The sequence below is a fragment of the Neolamprologus brichardi genome, chromosome 5, assembly GCF_056152115.1.
Source record: "Neolamprologus brichardi isolate AB-2024 chromosome 5, ASM5615211v1, whole genome shotgun sequence".
NCBI lineage: Eukaryota > Metazoa > Chordata > Actinopteri > Cichliformes > Cichlidae > Neolamprologus > Neolamprologus brichardi.
The window spans coordinates 30,913,640-30,932,608 of NC_142108.1; the positions used below are offsets into that span (position 1 = coordinate 30,913,640).

General features: G+C 39.2%; 2 protein-coding genes across 5 annotated transcripts in view; one reads left to right on the forward strand and one right to left on the reverse strand.

The window, feature by feature from the left end:
* The window catches only part of arhgap9 (Rho GTPase activating protein 9), a 54,613-nt gene extending 53,806 nt beyond the window's left edge, over positions 1-807 (reverse strand). For all 3 annotated transcript variants that reach the window (XM_087841036.1, XM_087841037.1, XM_087841035.1), the window contains exon 1: positions 143-807. The gene's annotated coding sequence lies outside the window, so the exon portion shown is untranslated. The remainder of the gene's footprint in view (positions 1-142) is intronic.
* On the forward strand, positions 581-18,955 carry mars1 (methionyl-tRNA synthetase 1). 2 transcript variants are annotated; one of them, XM_087841033.1, is made up of 22 exons: positions 581-955; positions 2,320-2,410; positions 3,310-3,388; positions 3,676-3,807; positions 5,969-6,044; positions 6,210-6,394; positions 6,728-6,837; positions 7,936-8,052; positions 8,254-8,457; positions 10,130-10,331; positions 11,718-11,792; positions 12,052-12,222; positions 12,706-12,801; positions 13,582-13,699; positions 13,882-14,095; positions 15,498-15,629; positions 15,916-16,020; positions 16,247-16,442; positions 17,044-17,115; positions 17,401-17,427; positions 17,715-17,846; positions 18,347-18,955. In XM_087841033.1, exons 1-22 carry the CDS (start codon positions 853-855, stop codon positions 18,494-18,496), a joined length of 2,787 nt encoding a protein of 928 aa, XP_087697159.1. In that variant the 5' UTR covers positions 581-852; the 3' UTR covers positions 18,497-18,955. The 2 variants fall into 2 exon arrangements, with proteins under 2 accessions (XP_087697159.1, XP_087697160.1); XM_087841034.1 differs by lacking the exon at positions 17,401-17,427 and having other exon boundaries at positions 582-955.
* The last annotated feature ends 14 nt before the right edge of the window (positions 18,956-18,969 follow it).

Here is an 18,969-nt window from a genome sequence, read left to right on the forward strand (position 1 = left end):
TTCCACAAATAACAGTGAATTCAAACTGGATCACAAATAGTTTTTGCAAAAATGTATTTTTTTTTTTTTGCGGAAAATGAGTTCTCTCTGCAAACAATTCAATAGTGATCAATCTTCTTTTCGTGTGAGGGGCACAACTCACCTTGCAGCGACGTGATGACTGCTGAGTTATGTCTCCAGAGCGCGCTGCAGATATATAAGCACTTGCGCCTCGGTAAGTTTGCTTTGCCTCTCTTGTGGGAAGAGTAAAGATAACTTCACATCATTCGTTTAACGGGAGCAGAAGAAAGAACTCCGAGGTGCACTTTTCCTAATTAATAGTCATGCATGGACACTAAGTTACCACTGCAGCCCATGATGATGGAGCCTCCTCGCTCTTTAAGCGGATGGAAAAATAGTCTGAGCTGGACGGGTTTGGTGTTTTAAGATTGGTTACAGTGGCCCAATATGATTGTACGCGTAACCAATCAGCTCTGCTGAAAGGTGGCGATGGAAGGCGCTCGTTATATTCTGCGGCGTGTTCCGTCAGAGAGCGCAGAACAAGAACAGTGTACTCCGCCCGGTGATGTTGATCTATTAACAAAGCGCAAGCACACCTCGTTACTGCCAAATGACTGTTTGGGAAAGGGTTTATGGGAGGTGTAGTCAACTAAACAGCGAACTACTGCTTCTCTGAGCGGCGAGTTAAACATCCTAAAACTACATCCCCGTCATTTTTAACGGCGCCGACAGTGTTTGCATCAGCGTGGTCAGCACTCACCGGCGAAGTTACTACTGAGCGGCGGCTTGTCTTGTTTAAAAGTGATAAAAAATAACAACCAGTCTTTAGTTTGTGTGGCAACCAACGGACAAATGAATCTGTTCGTAAGTGAAGGCAACCCGCACTGCCTGAAGGCGCTAGCAGCGTTAGAAGCGACGGGAGTGCAGTGCGGCGTCCAGTTTGTCAACCACGATGGTAAGAAAACCCTTTGAGGTTAGCATTCCTCTGTGTAATTACCTGTAATTATAACTAATAACGACAGTGTTTTGGTAAAACATGCTAGCCATTATGCGGGTTTTATCCAGGTCTGAGCTAAACTTGTCCTTTAACGGTTGTGACTGTGTACTAGCGAACTAGCTGGTTAGCCAGCCTTCTTCTGGTGGCATCTGTCTGTCAGTGTCAGTCACAATGAATGTAGAGAACAATATCTGCGTCTGAGAAGCGGCTAGAATTATCTTTACTGGAAATCACAGTTCATTTGTCATGTTTTAGGCTTGTTTGCTTGTCCAGCTTCATGTCCGGGTGTTTGTTTGTTTTTTAGCCAGTGTGCAGCTACAGCTACAGTCTGTTTGAATTAGCTCACCATTATAAAGTTAGAAGTCTGTGTTGTTTTTATTAATAAAGTACATATTTATATATAAACAGTGTGAGTTTATTCTAGGTATGATTATGTTTTGTAGGATATTTCACAGTCTCAGAATTAGAAAAGCCAACAGGTAGAACACGTTTCGAGAAATAGGTTTTTCTTTATTCATTGCTTTATTGTTGCTATGAGACGGACATATTTCACCAAAGCTGACACAAGGCAGACTTAAGCGTGCCAAAATGTGATGTGGCATACATGTCCAGCACTGTTATTCCTGTTTGGTGGGTTTTGGCTACACCCAACAAAGTCACAGTTAGGAATCCAGGAAGCCAACCGAAGCCAAAAAGCCTTTAGCACGCCGAAGTCAGGCAGAAAAAGCAGCTGTGGAGTGTACATGTTCTTCCAGTGTCCGTGGGTTCTTTCCTGGTACCCCGACTTCCTTCCACAGTTGAGAGAGGTTTTAGTAAAGTATTTGGGACTCATAGTTCTGACCTATACTTGACAATATTGGCCCTTTGGAAAACTTGCTTAGATTAGGTTTAGCAGTAAGTTTTAATTTAGTATTTTGTGAAATAGTTTCTAATAAAATAGTAACAAACTCCAGCTTCATCCTAACCCCAGATGTGTGCTAATCTTGAATCACAGAGATGAATAACATGAGCCATCTGGCATGTGACTACTCACATATAAACTGTCTTAGAGACAGTGCAAAAAAAAAAAAACACAGTTTAAAAATACTTTTATACTAAATTCAAAATGTTGCTCGTTACTTCAGGTGAATGCAATAAAATATAAATGTCTGCTGTAATAATGGCTTATAAAGAACCACCATCCGTGAGCCACTATTAAAAATTTGTGCTCTGACTGAAACACGTGACTACATTTTCCGCCTAAATTTAATAAACAATATTAATCCAACTAGTCCAGGAGTATAATATTTGTTAAAAAGTTTTCTCTTTTTCCATTTTCCCAGAAAGGGTGGTGCCTTTCCTCAGCCGTCCAACATTGCCAGCTTTGGCCCTGCCCAGTGGACAATACCTTTTCAGTTCCAATGCCATCTGCCGGTCAGTAAACTTCACATAGGCCTTTTTGCTTGGCTCTTTATGAGTGGTAGTGTACAGTTAGGTCAATAATTTGCTTGAAAAAGATGCAAAGTTTGTCTTCTGTACACCCCCACAGTGGATTTTAACTTAAATAAATAAATAAAATAAAGATGGCAACCCAGCTTGACCTTGCCATGAAAGTCCGAAGTGCAGACTATCAGCTTCACCTCAACAGGCTTGACAAAATGTTTGGATTAACTGTTTATTATTTGCTGCAACTTCAAAATTCATTTTGCTGTTTCTGTCAGCAATCACACCATTAATAAAAATTAGTTCTCCAGAGCTGCTGGCAGCCACACATACCCACGCATTAACATTGCCTCGCCATGTCTGACCAATGATGGGGTATACTTCAGATCACGAGCTGGTCCTTTGCTTCTCTGTACTTTTTTTCTTCTAATCATTCTGATGCAAGCTAATCTTTGTTTCATCTCTCCTTTTTTTCCAGAGCTGGTCAAGCTGTTTTAGATGTTTTTGAATCTAATTTTGTCCTTTATGTTCATGAGAGTAACCAGTGTATTGTTGTAAACCATCGGTATTTCCATTTATGAATGCGGCTCTGGATTGTAGACCTTGACAGTGATACACCTACCACCCCAACCTCTTGTGAGGTTGTTTTTCTAGAAGTAATACTGTCATCATGCACTTTAGTTGCCTTTCTGTTTATGTACTGAGTCTAAACCACGAAAACCGTGTTTTCGTCCAATAAAATATCAACCCAACTGTATGTTTGGACTTTATTTCCCAGGTTTTCTTGCTGTCAGCTTTGGTCAGTAGAACCAAAACTATGTTTTTATGCTTTACCCATTTTAGCAGCAATTATAAAATGTGTCTCTTACTGTGTGTTTTGAATTCCTTAGATACCTGTTTGAAGTAAACGGACAAGAATGCAGTGAGCTTTGCGATCAATGGCTGGAATGGGAGGCCACAGTTCTTCAGGTATACTCTACATAAATAAGCAGACCTTTTAGTTTGGTGTTAATCTGCTGTGTTAAAACTATGTTCAGTTCATGCTTTTGTACGTTCTCTTGTGCAGAATCCTCTTACTGTACTTCTATAAACCTCATGGAAAAGCAGATATAAATCCATGCTGCTAAATTATTAAAACTCACGTCACAAAAGAACAATGTACGGAAACAAGCGTTAAGCAGTCCAAGTGATTCTTTAACCTCAGTCACACTTGCTTGGTAAATTGTTATTAATCCTGTTTTGTCCTTTTTGCGCAGCCTGCATTGCAGCAGGCTCTTCACATGGCAGTGCTGCAGGGGAAGAGTTTGGAGGTGTCCAAGGTTCTCCAGGGTCCCATGAACGTCTTGGAACAAAGCTTGAGCAAAAGGAACACACCTTATTTAACTGGGGTACAGTATGGTCGCCTGTGTATCTTCTTTTGTCAGTGCATGTTTACCTGTTATATATCTCAGTCAGGCATAACATTATGACCACTGACAGGGGAAGTGAATAACACTGATTATCTTTTCATTGTGGCAGCTGTTAGTAGGTGGGATATATTAGGGAGCAAGTTAACATTTTGTTCTTAAAGTTGATGTCTTCAAAGCAGGAAAAATGCTCTTGTGCATTATGTGTGTATCATAAGTGGTCCAAGGAAGGAACAGTAGTGAACCAGCAACAGGGTCATGGGCTGCTCAAGCTCACGATATGTGTGGGAAGTGAAGCCGGCCGATGTGGTCCAATCCAACAAACAAGCTGCTGGTAGTGCAGATTGCTGAAAATGTAATGCTGGTTCTGATTGAAAGGTCTCAGAATTGTCAGCATTGTTGCTAGGGGTGGGGGAAAAAATCGATACTGTGTAGTATGGTGATATTTTGTTTGCTAATAATGTATCGATACAGGGACAGCAGAAATTGATATTTTGTTACAATTTTTTTGTGGACTGGAACATGCTCTGACTTCAGAGCATGTTGATCCTTTTTCTGAGCAAGAATCCTGACATTTCTTCACTGTCCAAATGTGTTTAACTTTTTTATGGCAGCAATAAACATGACAGTTTACTTATTTTAATTTAAGACATGTTTTATTTTAATTAAGTTTAAAACTTTTTTATTTAATGTAAAATTATATTTTGTTTTAATTTACTTTCAAATTCTTCAGTTGCTGAAGGGGCTGCATAGTTTTCACAAATTGCATAGTTCAGAATAGCTATAATTGTACCAGATGGTTGTTCAGTTAAGTTGGACTAGACTGTAATACAAACCGTTCAGTTTGTCAACAATAAAACTGAAATGAGAGAAAGACTGAGTGTGAGACTTTGATATTAGATAAAATGAATATTGATAAAGTTTACCTTTATGTACAGAATCTGAATATGACAAAATATTTTTAAAAATTGCAATAATATCGTATCGTGGGATGTATAGTGATTCCCACCTCTAATTGTTGCAGACCTTGTACACCATTTCATGGAAACAGTATTCCCTAATGACTGTGGCCTCTTTCAGCTGTGGCCTCTTTTCGAGCCCTGCTACAAAGAAACTGTGGTTTCCACAGCAATGAGTTTGAGGTGTTGACTTGGCCTCCAGGTTCCCCAGATCTCAATCCAATCGAGCATCTGTGGAATGTGCTGCACAAACAAGTCCAACCCGAGGATGTCCTACCTCGCAACTTACACGACCTAAAGGTTTTGTTGCTTACATCTTGGTACCAGTTACCGCAGCACACCTTCAGGGGTCTAAGTGGAGTCTGTGCCTCGATTTGTCAGGGCTGCTTCGGTAGCAAAAGAGAGACCAACACAATATTAGGCAGGAGGTCATAATGCTATGACTGAAAAGTCTATTGTGTGAGTACATTTAGAAAATGAAGAAAACACATTTTCAGGCTTTTTCAATCTACAAAATATATACTTGATAGAAGTCAGTAAGTCAAAAGTTCAAAATATCTCTTTTAAAGTTTATCTGAGCTTGACTGAGCTACTCCATCGGGCCAGATCTGGCTCCTCTGGCAACATTTTTCTATAAAACTAAAGAAAAAGTGCCGTAAGTGCACACAGCAAGGAAGTCTTAGCTGTAGGTGTAGTACTTTTTTAGTGAGATGCAAGCACATAAAAGCTGTAAGTAGTCCCCTTCATGGTTATTCTCTATATAGAAAGTTGCAGGTGCAAAGATGAATCCCTCTTCTCCTTTGCTTGGGGATTTCAAAACATTGTTAATTCAGAAACAGTATTTAGCAATTGCTTTAACCTCCTAAGACCCGAACTCTTCCACGGTTTTAATTTCTCTTTGATATTTGGGCTGATTGGGGCCTGATGAATGTAAAAACAAAGAGTTACCACATTTCTTTTTTACCTAATTTCTGTTTCTAAGAAAAATAAGAGCCACATATGAGGATATTCATTTAAAATTTCGATAGAACAGTAGCAGTATAATCCTCGTAAGTGGATATCAGGCCCTTGTAGAGCAAAATTGAGTATTTTGGTCTAAATAACCCAAAATGTGATGTCCACATATGTGGACGCCAGGTCCTAGGAGGTTAAACTAATGTTGAATTAACTGTGCTGTGTTTCAGGATTCTGTTGCAGCTGCTGATCTTGTTTTGTGGGCCGGATTCTTTCCTGTTTTATCTGATTCTTCACTAACACTGGGTAAATATGAATGCATTTTAAAATCCATTATTATTTGACATGTATTGCTGCTATTTCCCTTTTGCTTTGCTTTATTTAACTTTATCTTTGAATGTTTAATTTCTGATTTCTCTTTTTTCACGTATTTTACAAAATTTCTCCTTCCATCTCCTGATCTCTTTTCAGGTGAACACAAGTCTTTGAAGGCTTGGTTTGACCGTGTGGCTGCTATGAACGCTTGTCAGTCTGCTGCTCAGAAAGTGCTACAGGGAAAAGGTCTGCAGGGCATGAAAAGCTATATGCAGAAGCAGCCTGCTCCTCAGAGCAGCCAGTGCAGAGAGACACAGCCATGTAATAGCAACTCTGCTGAGGTACCTGCAACAGTATATCATCGAGATAACTATTAGACTCAACGTGTTCTTACTGAGAGGCATAAATTTAGTGCCTTTCTTCCAAACAACACATTAGGTTTCTAGGAAAACTTATCATTGTTGGTTTGCATTAACCTATAGACGCATGCACTTCCACAAACATGGTTTATACTCTTTAAAAGCACAGTATTTTAAAAGTGTCAGTCAGATTTAAGAGCAAATGTTAGAACGCACATTTAGAGGAAGTCAGTGAATGTGTGGATAGCAGATGGTGCTATAATAGCGGAGAATATGTCGTGGATAATGATTGTCTTTGTTTCCTGGTTTGATTAGGAAGAAGCAGGTGAGCGTGTTGTTTCAGAGGAGGAGATGGAAGCAGCAGCTCTTACTTGGAGTAAGGGTTTGAACACTTGCCCTCCAGCTACAAAAAAGCAACACCCCATGTAAGTGATTAAAGGCACCACCATTTAGGGATGCAACGATACCAATTTTTTCAAACCGATACGATACCGATACTTGGATACTTGCCGATACAGAGTACAAAAACCGATACTTCTACCACACACACAAATACAATTAATTGGAAGACAGGTTTTATTTTATTCTCTGCCGATAAAAAATAAAATCTTAATAAAAATGACCACAAAAAAATTTCAAGTGAAAAATAAGCACTTCTGTTAAATTATTGCAGAGTCTCCACTTTGTAATTTAACAAAATATCACTGAACTATTGGCACTGTCTCGAGCTTTCAGAATAATAAATAAACACTTCTGTTTGGAATAAAATAAATACAAATTAGGTTTGAGAATAAAATAAACTTTTAAATTATTGCAGAGTGTCCATATTGTAAACAAACAAACAAAATAACAAAAGTATTTGGCATTGACGAATAAACTCCTCATCTGCCCGTGGATCATCAGTCCACTGTGCCGTTAAACCAAGGACTGACATCGCGCACACACTGCTTGTCTTTACCTCTTCAGAAAGTTTTGGCACCATTATCACAATTTCATATCCCAGCTCGAGTATGCTGAGAAGACGGTGCAATCCTATGTTTTCCACGACCGGCATTAGCTGGTCATCCAGTTATGACCATAACAGAGTCAGAGCCTCTGTTATTTTAACTGCCCGTGGATTTTCTCTTGACATTTTTCATCGCTTTTCCAAAACCTGAGTTAAAGTTGGCTGTTCCACACTGCTGACATTTTGTTTAGCCTAGCTACAGCAGCCTCCAGTTTCTCTTTTTTATCTGGAGCCGCCAGTCTGACTCGTCTAACCCTGTGCCTGTTTAGCGCGGGATGTCCCCCTAGTGGCCAATCTAAAAAACTACAACAGAAATGACAATCCACCCTCTGATTAATGAAATAAGTTGGTATCGGTTCATGGTATCGGTTAACTTTTACGAGTATGAGTACACACACATTTTACAGTATCGGCCCCGATACCCGATACCAGTATCGGTGCATCCCTACCACCATTTCACACACATGTATACTGTTAAGGGCAGCTAAAATTTAGTTCTGTTTTTTTCCCCCACTAGTTTGCCTCAGGAGGGAAAGCGAAATGTCCTGGTGACCAGCGCCTTGCCCTATGTCAACAATGTTCCTCACCTGGGTAACATTATTGGCTGTGTCCTCAGTGCTGATGTCTTCTCCAGGTAGGAATTACGTTTTGTAATCTGTTGAAAAAACAGTCATTGTTCCTTTCAGCAAATGCAAACTTTACAAACAGTACCTGAATACACAGATATTCTTGTAGATGTGTAATGGAAAGGCCTGTGTATACTTGTTCTATGTTTTGTCACTCGTCATCTGTGAGTCATAACTCTTCCACACCTTACTCCATCTGCTTCTCCTAGGTATGGCCACCTACGAGGCTGGAATATGTTGTTTGTGTGTGGCACAGATGAGTATGGCACTGCTACAGAGAACAAGGCCAGAGAGGAGGGCCTGACACCCCAACAGATCTGTGACAAGTACCACGCTGTTCACTCCAGCATCTACAAATGGTTCCAGATTGACTTTGACTATTTTGGCAGAACCACCACCGAGAAGCAGACAGAGTAAGTGAGAGGGCCTGTCCAGGGACATGGGTGAGAACAAATGAGTCTATTCTTAAATTGGTACTTTAAGACAAGCTTGTTCTTTCAAGAAACATAAGTATCTTTAAACAGAGAAGCCAGCAGAATATAAGATCATGTTTTTTTGACATAGGCTGGATGTGCATCTGATGAATGAAAACATTAGTGTTTCCGTATACTATAAAATTATCTAACATCGGATTAGTATAATCTTGCCCTAGATACCAGTAGTGGAAGTCTAACCATAAACCATAAAATGTACTTCTGTTAATCTCAGAGATTATACAGCATGGCTTTTAAATGTAGGTTACTACTGCCTGCTTCCCAAGACTTTACTGAATTCTGTAATTAGAAATGTCTGTAAAGGGTGGAAATATGCGTTGACCTGGCGACTCATGAATCAAAGGTTCTGCAGAGGGTCTAAGTTCAAGTCCACCCCAGACCATTTCCTCCGTTCGCCCTCTGTCTAGTCTCCTAACTGCACTAACAACACAAATTGTTTCTTTTTTCTGTGTTTAAATAATACACAGAAATGCTGAGTTGTATATTATTTTGCCAAAAGCATTTGCTCACCCATCCAAATCATTGAACTCGAGTGTTTCCAAACACTTTCATGGCCACAGGTGTGTAAAACTCATCAGCTGGTCGTGCAGACTGCTGCTAGAAACATTTGTGAAAGGATGGATGGCTGTCATGGGTGGTGATTTTTTTTTAAATTTATTTTTACACATTAATTGCTGTGTAATCAGAAACCGGTTGTATGTAATTGACAGCTCGATTAGATTCAACTGGAGACTGGTAGCAGACTGGCAACATTTGGGAGGCTTAAAACGTTTTGTAGCAAAAGCATTACCGAAGAAAGATCACTTCAACTTTGTATCTATTGGATAACACAGATATTGACAAAGTTAAACTCTGAGGAGATAAATTGCGGTTAAAAATGGATAAAATTCATAGTAAGTGTTATTCCAGTACTCAGCATAATGCAAAATGTCCACAATTTCAGTAATATCACGTTATGGTAACATCGTATCGTGGGATCTCTGAGGCACACCTCTGAGGCATGGCCTTTTCTTTACGAAAAATTAGTCCTAAATTCTAGTTATTGCACACTGACAAGGACTACAAAGATAAAAACTCTTGTTTTGCAACCTTAGCTTTGATAAAGTACAACATAAAAGACATCAAGCACCATGCACCAGTGCAGTGTGCTTTGAGAAATAAACAGCATACAGATTAAAGGCTTTTGACTTGATCCATTGAAAGGAGGTTAGGCCTTTGATTTTACATTTACCAGCCCACAGCTGAATTTTCATTTTTTGGGGGGGTTTTGTTGTTTGTTTGATTTTTTGTTTTAATTCTTTTTTTGCTTCATATTTTTCTTATCACTTAGTAGTACCAACCAACCATCTTCTCTTGATTTTTCTTATGTATTTTTTTCCCCTGGCCATATTTGCATAGAAAGTTTACGTCTATTTCTAACCAACATAAAAGAGCAGCATTGATCCATGCTGGCCAAAAAACTCCCCAAACTGTGATCAGGGTTTAATAAATGATCTCAACATAAGACCGTATCGCTGTATCTAACACAGGTCATTGTCTATAATCCAAAAGAAACATTTTTAACCACCTTGTTCCTCTGTTAATCTTTCAGGATAGCTCAAGATATTTTCTGGCGACTTCATGAGCGTGGTTTCCTAATAGAAGACACAGTGGAGCAGCTACGCTGTGAAAACTGTCAGCGATTCCTGGCTGACCGCTTTGTAGAAGGTATCTGTCCACACTGCAGTTACCCTGAAGCTCGTGGTGACCAGTGTGACAAGTGTGGGCGACTCATCAATGCTGTGGACCTCAGGGTGAGTGTGGAAGAGCAGCCTGTATGTCTCATATCATTGTAGAGGGCATAACTATTGATGACTATAGAGAGAATCGTGGTGGAAGAAAGTTCTTGACAACTCGCACATAATTACTATGTTTTTGTTTCTGTGGGATTCTGTCTGTGAACATGAAAGCTTGAAAAATGTTGACTGTGGTCTAAGAAGGCTTTGTAGGGGAGTGGGGTCATGTTAGCAAACGTTCACTACGTTTTTTCTAGGTTTTCAATTATTTATTTGTCAAAAACTGACAACAAAAAGATTTTTCTGTGGAACGTAACTTCAAATTATTTGTGGAAAATTCGCCTATTCACAGATATTTTTTTTCTTTGTAGAGCACATCTGAAACATTTGTGAATTATTTTCACTTTATTTTTATGACTAAATACATTTTTTATGATTTTTTTTAAGTGATAGTTTAAGTCATATTTGGTGTTTCAATTATTAAAATAGGTAGTTTTAAGTGTTTTTAGAGGGGGATTTCAGCTATTAGCAGACGTTTGTGAATACTGGGGATCGACTGTATGAGGACTCTAAATATCACAATACTTTGGACCTTTGATCTCTTCTTCAAGGTCAAAGAAAGTCAAACTTTCATAAACTCTTTTGTCTTTAAAACTATTTAAAAAATTATTCTGCCTTTTGTTCATATTGGCAACATTTAGAAATGATACTGGTATATGGGCATTATATATGTCATCATTCTTACAGCACCTAAGAAGCCTCACAGTTATATTTATATGTATACATTTTTGCAAATACTTTAACAGATTGATATAGTAATTTTTGCCATTTTATAGTCAGAGTTTAGATTCATTTGAGTAACTTTAGCGCTGAGGATTTGTGCGATATTGTGTTGGGAACTAAAAATATGATATAATGATATAAACTGTTTCTGGTTTTCTTTTGTTTTTACGCATTGCTAGTATGAATGAAAAAGGTTTTTAGTTTAGGTTTAAAGTTTTTATGTAGTATTAAAAAGCTCATTAAACATGGTGAGTCCTGCAGGTATGGTTATTGGTTTTGTTCTGTCTTATAAAATATAAATATTAATGGAAAAATAATCTCCTAGTACTTCGGGAATGTACTTGGAGATTATAGTTCCCTTTCTAAAATATGCCAGTATGCATCACTTGTGTTTCTGGGCTTTTTAGATTGCCGCTGGAGAACGCATATTATGCCTCTGTTACAATATTTATTTTCCTCCGTGGTAGAAAACTATGAATCCAGAAGACTTTCTAGAGTTGTTAATGTACTGCTGCGTTCACACTCTTAAAATTATTTTTGTAAAATTAAAATCCGAGTAAAAATTCTTGTCAAATGTTGCTATAATCAATGATTATCGGTGTTGGCCATGATTTCTTCCAGGAACCTCAATGTAAGGTCTGTAGGCAGACTCCAGTCATCCGCTCCTCTAAGCATCTTTTCCTGGACCTGCCAAAGGTATGTTTTTCACACTTCATTGAACGCCCTGAGCCGTCCATTCTCAGCTCATACAGTGCTTCTTTGGTCACAGGGATGGAGGCAAAGTAATCCAGTTTAGTAAGTTTAAGGTATCATTGAAAGACAGCTTGTGGAAAGCAGTTATCCCTGCGGTAATGTTATTATATAAACAGCTTTAGCCTTTCAAAAGCTGCGCTTTAGAGTTAAGACACTGGGTGTATTTTGTCAGCATTTTCATTCTCCTCTTTCTCCTGTGCAGCTGGAAAGTCAGTTGGAGCAGTGGCTGGAGAAGTCAACCAGCACAGGAGATTGGACAGCAAATGCCAAACAGATCACTCGCTCCTGGCTAAGAGATGGACTCAAACCTCGCTGCATCACCAGAGACCTGCAGTGGGGAACACCAGTACCTCACGCTGACTTTAAAGAGAAGGTCTGCTTTTATTTAAAAGGAAATGGTTACATCACAGATCTCGTTTTCTTGATGTTTAGTTTGGTATTGCATCATTTAGTTTTGGTATTTCTGCAGACTTTAAAAATATGCTTAATCCAATTAATTTTTTCTCTTTGACTTCATATCTAAAGTTTTTAACAACTAAAATGACTTTGTGCTTCATAACCTCGTCACAAAAGCTGCAGTGACTGAAATATAATACATAATATCAATATGTAATATCAGATTTTTTAGGTTTGGCTTATCAAAACATATTAATAACTTTTAGCACACACTTCTGGAACTTTTTTTCTTGCACATTAATACTCCAAGCATGTCATTTCTGATCAGGTCTCTGTGCATCCTTAGAATTCATTCTTTCAATTTTTTTATATTTTTCCTTTTTGTCATCATTATTAGTTTCTGTAACAAAACATAACATTTGGACTCTTATCATTTGGTACTCGCTTTCTGTCTTTGCAGGTGTTCTACGTGTGGTTTGATGCCCCCATTGGTTATCTGTCCATTACGGCCAACTACACCAGCGAATGGGAAAAGTGGTGGAAGAATCCCCATCAGGTAGCTCCCCCCTAGCCCAGACCCCAACAAATGTCAAAATTCATGAGCCGTGGAGAGTACTGATGCACAAGCTTGGCATGGATTTTTGTCCCCTTTTCCACAGTGAATGGATCTAATAGCTTATTTTACTCCCCCATCTGGTCTTTTTCATTAGAACGTGGTGTATTTCCTAGCTCCATATAACTCTGATGTGCAACAGAGAAAGACATTAGCATTTAGTTTTATCCCCTCGGCTATAATTTGTACACAAGAGATTGTGGTGAAGGATATATACGGCTGATCAAGATTTGCCCTATGAGATGTAATGCACAACATGTTCAGTTTTAATATAGTTTTCTAGATAATTTTTAATTTTTCTTTGTGTTCTAGTTTAGTTTTTGTTTGTTTTTTAAAGAGGAACCATTTAACATATATTTTAACCTTACACACAGTTAATTACATATCTAGTACAAGCGTCAAACAGGAAGCAAGTGCTCTTTAGTTAGCTTCTTCATTTACATGTCTGCTCAATGGACCTAAAATCTGATAGCTAATCAAAGTCAGGCATTTGCTCACATAAGCGTCACTATCTTCTTCACTCACTGGCTCATCTCTCCATCTAAAACTCCGGGATTGATCCCCTTTTATGAGTGTGTGATGCTCTGTATTTGCAGAAGGAGAGAGAGAGGCAGAGAGGGGGTTGGGGATAGCAGATAAGTCCTCTTTGAACTGGATGATCTCATGATGATCTAATATGATGTCACCCTCACAGTGCACTGTATTTATTTTCTTTGCCACCAGGTGGAGCTGTACAACTTCATGGCCAAAGACAATGTACCTTTTCACAGTGTGGTGTTCCCCTGCTCTCTACTGGGAGCCCAGGACAACTACACGCTTGTCAACCACCTCATTGCCACAGGTAAGCACTTATTATAACTGACCGATTTCGCCGGATGATTAAGTATTTGTGTGATTTTCTTTCTCAGCAGATGCTTGAAGTTGTTTTAAAACACATGGGTGCAGTGTTACTGGATGGGTAATTATGCGTTTTGGTCAAAGGTTTTGGTTTTGACAGTAACCTGTGCTGTAACTTTCACTCAGAATATCTGAATTATGAGGACACAAAGTTCTCCAAGAGCCGCGGTGTGGGTGTGTTTGGAGACATGGCGCAGGACACCGGTATCCCTTCTGATGTGTGGAGATTCTACCTCCTGTATGTGCGTCCAGAGGGGCAGGATTCAGCTTTCTCCTGGGCGGACATGGCTCTGAAGAACAACTCTGAGCTGCTCAACAACCTGGGCAATTTCATCAACAGGTTGGTAAAAGCCGAGATGTTTTAAAGGGACTCCCTGCTGTTTTTTATGTTTTACAAATAAAATTTACTTTAGACAAATTTAAGAATCTGAAAATGGTCAGTAAACCTAACAAACTCGATCCAGTCTCATGTTAGGTTATTACATACAAATACTTGTTTTTCTGGGTTTTTTTAAGCTGTCTCTTCTAATGTTATTAGTTCATCTCAACCACTAGCAATGTAAAAAATGGGGCAGTCTACATCCTCAAGTTGCTCACAGTCTCTGCAGAAGTTTCACTCAGAAAGTAAATATGCAATAAAGCTGTCATCCAGTCCAATTAACAACGAACTTTTCAGATTGTTGTACTTTGACTATTACAAGAGATTCACCCTAGTTTTCCAAATTTGTTTGGGATGGCGTAATTTAGCCCCAATTACATCGCCTCAAATGATTTTTAAAAGATCAGGGTTAAATCCCACATCAAAGATTTTTCTCAGCAGCTTTTTTTTCCCAAAGTACCTTGATCTTCAAAATTGGTCTCGGGCAGCAATGCTGATCCCTAATTGGTTCAAAAATATCTTGTAGATTGCAACCAGCCTAAGGTGTTGGAGGAGTAAGTGTTCTGCTTCAGAAAAGAAGTTCTGTCCTTGCCTGGATCCAATCCCTGAATCACAACATCATTAGTGACAGAGGGTCCAGCTTAGACACACATACAGATTTATAGAAGACTTTGTACCATTTAAATGCTGTTTATTAAAAATATTTTGATGACAATTAATAAACAAATATGGCTAAATGCCCATATTTACTAGCAAAAATACTGCTGTAGACTCACTCATTTTACCAGTAATAATATTGTTCTTTATTCCCCCTGAATGAAACCCCTTAGGGAATGTCAGTTTCACTAATTAGAAGGCTAAAACAAACAAAAGGACACACGAAGTTTCTGTTCACACATCAGAATCTCGGTTCATTGTAAATTTGACATTCTTGTCAAAGCATTTTGGTCTCGCAGACCTTCCTCAGAGGCTAAGAGACGTGTAAAATATAGAACAGTGTGTTGCATCAGCCATGACAAAAACTTTCTCACCACGAACGTCCTCCTGATGCGCACATAAGACTCATATCAAAAATGACATGTTCCAGACACGGCTACAGTTTAGAAGCAAACAAGGAACTGGGAAGCGGCTCCACGCAGTGCACTGTTGTGTTGGTTTAAATAAGGAGAGCATTGCAATTACGTATGGCAACAAAATCTATAATTTATAAACAATTAGCAAGTCTAGCAACCTGCCCTTCCCTCGTTTTGCTCTCGCAGCCCCTCCCCGATTCTCTCGCTTCGTCTCTCTTCATTCCAGCATTTTTCTCTGACCCCTGTTGTTTATCTGCTTTGTAAACGCCTCCTCTCGCTTTCTTCTCCAGAGCCGGCATGTTTGTCACCAAGTTCTTTGAGGGCTGCGTGCCTGTGATGGAGCTACAGGAGGAAGATAAGAAGCTTCTGGCTCTGGTGAGCTGGGAGCTGCAGCAGTACATCCAGCTCATGGACAAAATCAAGTAAGAATCACATAGCAGTGGGGTGATGTTAGCATTTAGACAGAAACATGCCAGCTTAATTAAAACGACCTTTTTAGAGCTGCTGTTGTCTTGAATTTGGTTTACACAGTGATTTAAAACTCAAAAATGTACAAATAAATTATCAAATAATTTTCTGAGTTACAAGTTAAATTGTCAATTATGTCACAATCTGAAACTTTATGTGAGTAGACTGGGCCTCGAGTATTGATGAAAATCGTCCCGCTGTCATTGTCGCGCTCTTAATGATCGATATGATATGTCACAGAATCCGCGACGCGCTGAAACACATCCTGAATATCTCTCGTCACGGCAACCAGTACATTCAGGTCAATGAACCCTGGAAGAAGATCAAGGGAGGAGATTCAGAAAGGTGAGGCCCGGGCCTGGGTTTGTGTTACGTTTTATTAGTCGCAAATTTTTATTTTGTATTAAAACAGAGACGGGAAAATTACTTTTTTTATAGTAAACATCTCTGTTTAGAGGAGAAATTAATTTGATTTATCTCAGATAAAATGTCTTAAATTGAATTTTTTGTAGAAAAAGATATTTAAGATCTAATTTCTGTCCATTTCGACTTACTTATCCCCTGTTTGCAGGCAGCGTGCAGGCACGGTGACTGGTGTGTCTGTGAATATTGCGTGCTTGCTGTCGGTGATGCTCTCCCCGTATATGCCAGCGGTCAGCCAAACAATCAGGGATCAACTCAACGCCCCTCCATCTTGCATCAACACCATGTTAGAAGGCAATTGCACCTTTGTATGTTCCCTGAGTGCAGGCCACCGGATTGGCGCGGTGAGTACAACCCCGACAGGTATTACACACAGGTCGTACATGTGTAGACACAGGAACATATCTGTTAATGCTGGGTGATACAATGAGGATGCAACAGTGTGTCAACTGAGCAGAACAATAGAATAATAAAGAATAATAGCCTAGGATGTGTTTGGAGGCCTCAGCCTTCGAGCAAGCAGCAAGTTTCTCTCAGGCCATTTGTCCCTTCAGGTATAATTGTGGTGATCTGTTTGTGCCTACCGAGGCTCAACACTACTGCTGTAATGATTTGCAGACGTTGTCCTCGGATAAGTATCTGGACGCTACGTCAATCGTATGTTAAAGCTTACATGTACACAAATATTCTCATTTGTTTGAAGTGTAACGCTATTCGCCGTGTGGCGGTGGGCATCACGGAAACGCTGCAGATTTCTCATACATAGTTATGTACTTACTTACTTGCATAATCCTCTTTGTTCACAGATGAGCACAGAGCCTCCAGGTTAAATTTTCAGATATACTGTCCTCAGGCTGGATCGACGATTGCAAACTTTTGAAAATTCCTGCATATATTTTTAATTTTTACCTTTTTATTGCCTCTGCCAACTCGTTTTTTTCGCAGGTCAGTCCGTTATTCCAGAAACTGGAGGCGGATCAGATTGAAGCTTTGAAGAAGAAATTTGGTGGACAGCAGGTATTTGATGTTTATGGTACCTAATGGTCTGTGCATGAGTTCATTCGGGTCTCGTAGTAATATAGGTTCACCATATTAATGAATAATGAAATAAGAAAGAATTGATAAGCTATATCTGTTCACTGGTGTCTGTGAGACTGTCATAAAAAATAATTTGTACTTAATTGAGCTGCCCGCTTTTTAAAACACGATATAGCGCAAACACACCACAAATGTTTAGATTATGTATTAAGCATCAGTCATATAGATAGAAAATAATCCCTTTCTAAACCCTCTTGCCTCTAGCCTGAAGACGAACCACCTAAGAAGAAGGTATTGAGTGGTGTTTGTTTGTGAAGAGTCCACAGTAGTTCTGGAGTGTCAGCGCTCATTTACCGCATGCCTTCACTAACACTAGCTGCTAATTTAACATCCTCAAATGTTGTATTTTTACTCATCATCTCGTGTCTCCTGTGATTCGTTGTCCATTCATTGACTCGTACGATCCCACTTGCATTTTGAGTGATGAGTAGTGTTGTCTGAAATGAAGTAATTACTGTGTAGAAATAATCCTCAAACTGCCTTCGATTCAAACATCTTCTTGGCGTTTCCACCTTCAGACAACAGTTCGTGACGCTGCCAGCGCTCAGTCTGCTGCTGTGGCAGCTCCTGCTGTAGCTGTTGAGGTGGGCACGGTGAACCAGGTGGACCCGGAGAAAGCCGAGCAGCTCACCCAGGCTGTGGCGGAGCAGGTGAGAGCGCCGGCCGCCTAAATACGCTGCTGATCTAAGAAAAGCTAATGTGGTTCTTCCATGTTAAGCGGCATTGTAATCAGTATTTTTGAATAATTTGAAATAAAAATTGAATGTAGCGTTTTATTCTTAATTCGTTTTTTTGATAACTGGATAATAAAGCGTACTGTATTTTCCGCAAAAGAACAAAAAACGTCTAACATTCTGGAAGTAACGCGCACGCGCTGAATTTATCCGTTAAGTATAAAATCTGTTATTTCTTTTTTGAAAATTATTTTGTAATTTGTAGATTTCTAAAAAATAATTGTAATAGATTTTATTATTTTTTTTCAAATATTACAAGATACTTTCAGTCACGATTGTTGCTGTCAAATATTTGGAAATTCGTTTAGGGCGACGTCCTTCTGCAGACAAAAACGCACATTTGCAAAACTACAAATCGTTGCTTTTGTGATTTCATTCTGAAATTCTCAACAACTGTTTAATTTTACTCATCACAGGGGGAGAAGGTCCGAGCACTCAAAGCCCAGAAAGCAGAAAAGGCCGTGATCACAGCAGAGGTGGCCAAACTGTTGGACCTTAAGAAACAGCTAGCCCTGGCTGAGGGGAAGAACCCTGAGCCTGCACCTCAAAAGGGCAAGAAGAAGTGAAAATTTAAAAAGGGAAAGAAAAAAGGACGGAGGTTAGTCTAAGTATGGGTCGAGGTGTGATAGTGGAGAACGGGAACAAGATGTACACAGAGAGAGAGAGCAAGATGAGGGTGTTAGCTTAAGGCAAAGCCGTGACAGGATCTAAGACAATGTGGTATTGGCACTGAGGACTAATGAAATGCTGGATTGGCCGACGGGGAAATGAAAACCGACAAAGAGAGAGTCAAATGAATACAGCTACAGAATGGAGGGATTTTTTCAAATCCCTACACCAAAAGAAACTGATTTTATACTCTCCCTGTGATAAAGTCAGCATACGATATTAGTGTTGGAAGGTGTGTTGTGCATCTAAAGATGTTTTTATATATATATATATAAATCCTCTGGAAATTTGTTTTGCTACGAATACCATTTTTAGATCCATAAAATAAAATGATTAACTTCAGAAAAAAAATGTCTGTACTCTCCACCTT

What these genes read in the sequence shown, in the direction of transcription:
- mars1 (XM_087841033.1), top strand. Translation starts at nt 853, where the DNA reads ATGAATCTGTTCGTAAGTGAAGGCAACCCGCACTGCCTGAAGGCGCTA. An exon ending in CTGGGCAATTTCATCAACAG is followed by an intron (nt 14,096 to 15,497) that starts GTTGGTAAAAGC and finishes TTTCTTCTCCAG; the next exon opens with AGCCGGCATGTTTGTCACCA. An exon ending in ACGAACCACCTAAGAAGAAG is followed by an intron (nt 17,428 to 17,714) that starts GTATTGAGTGGT and finishes TTCCACCTTCAG; the next exon opens with ACAACAGTTCGTGACGCTGC.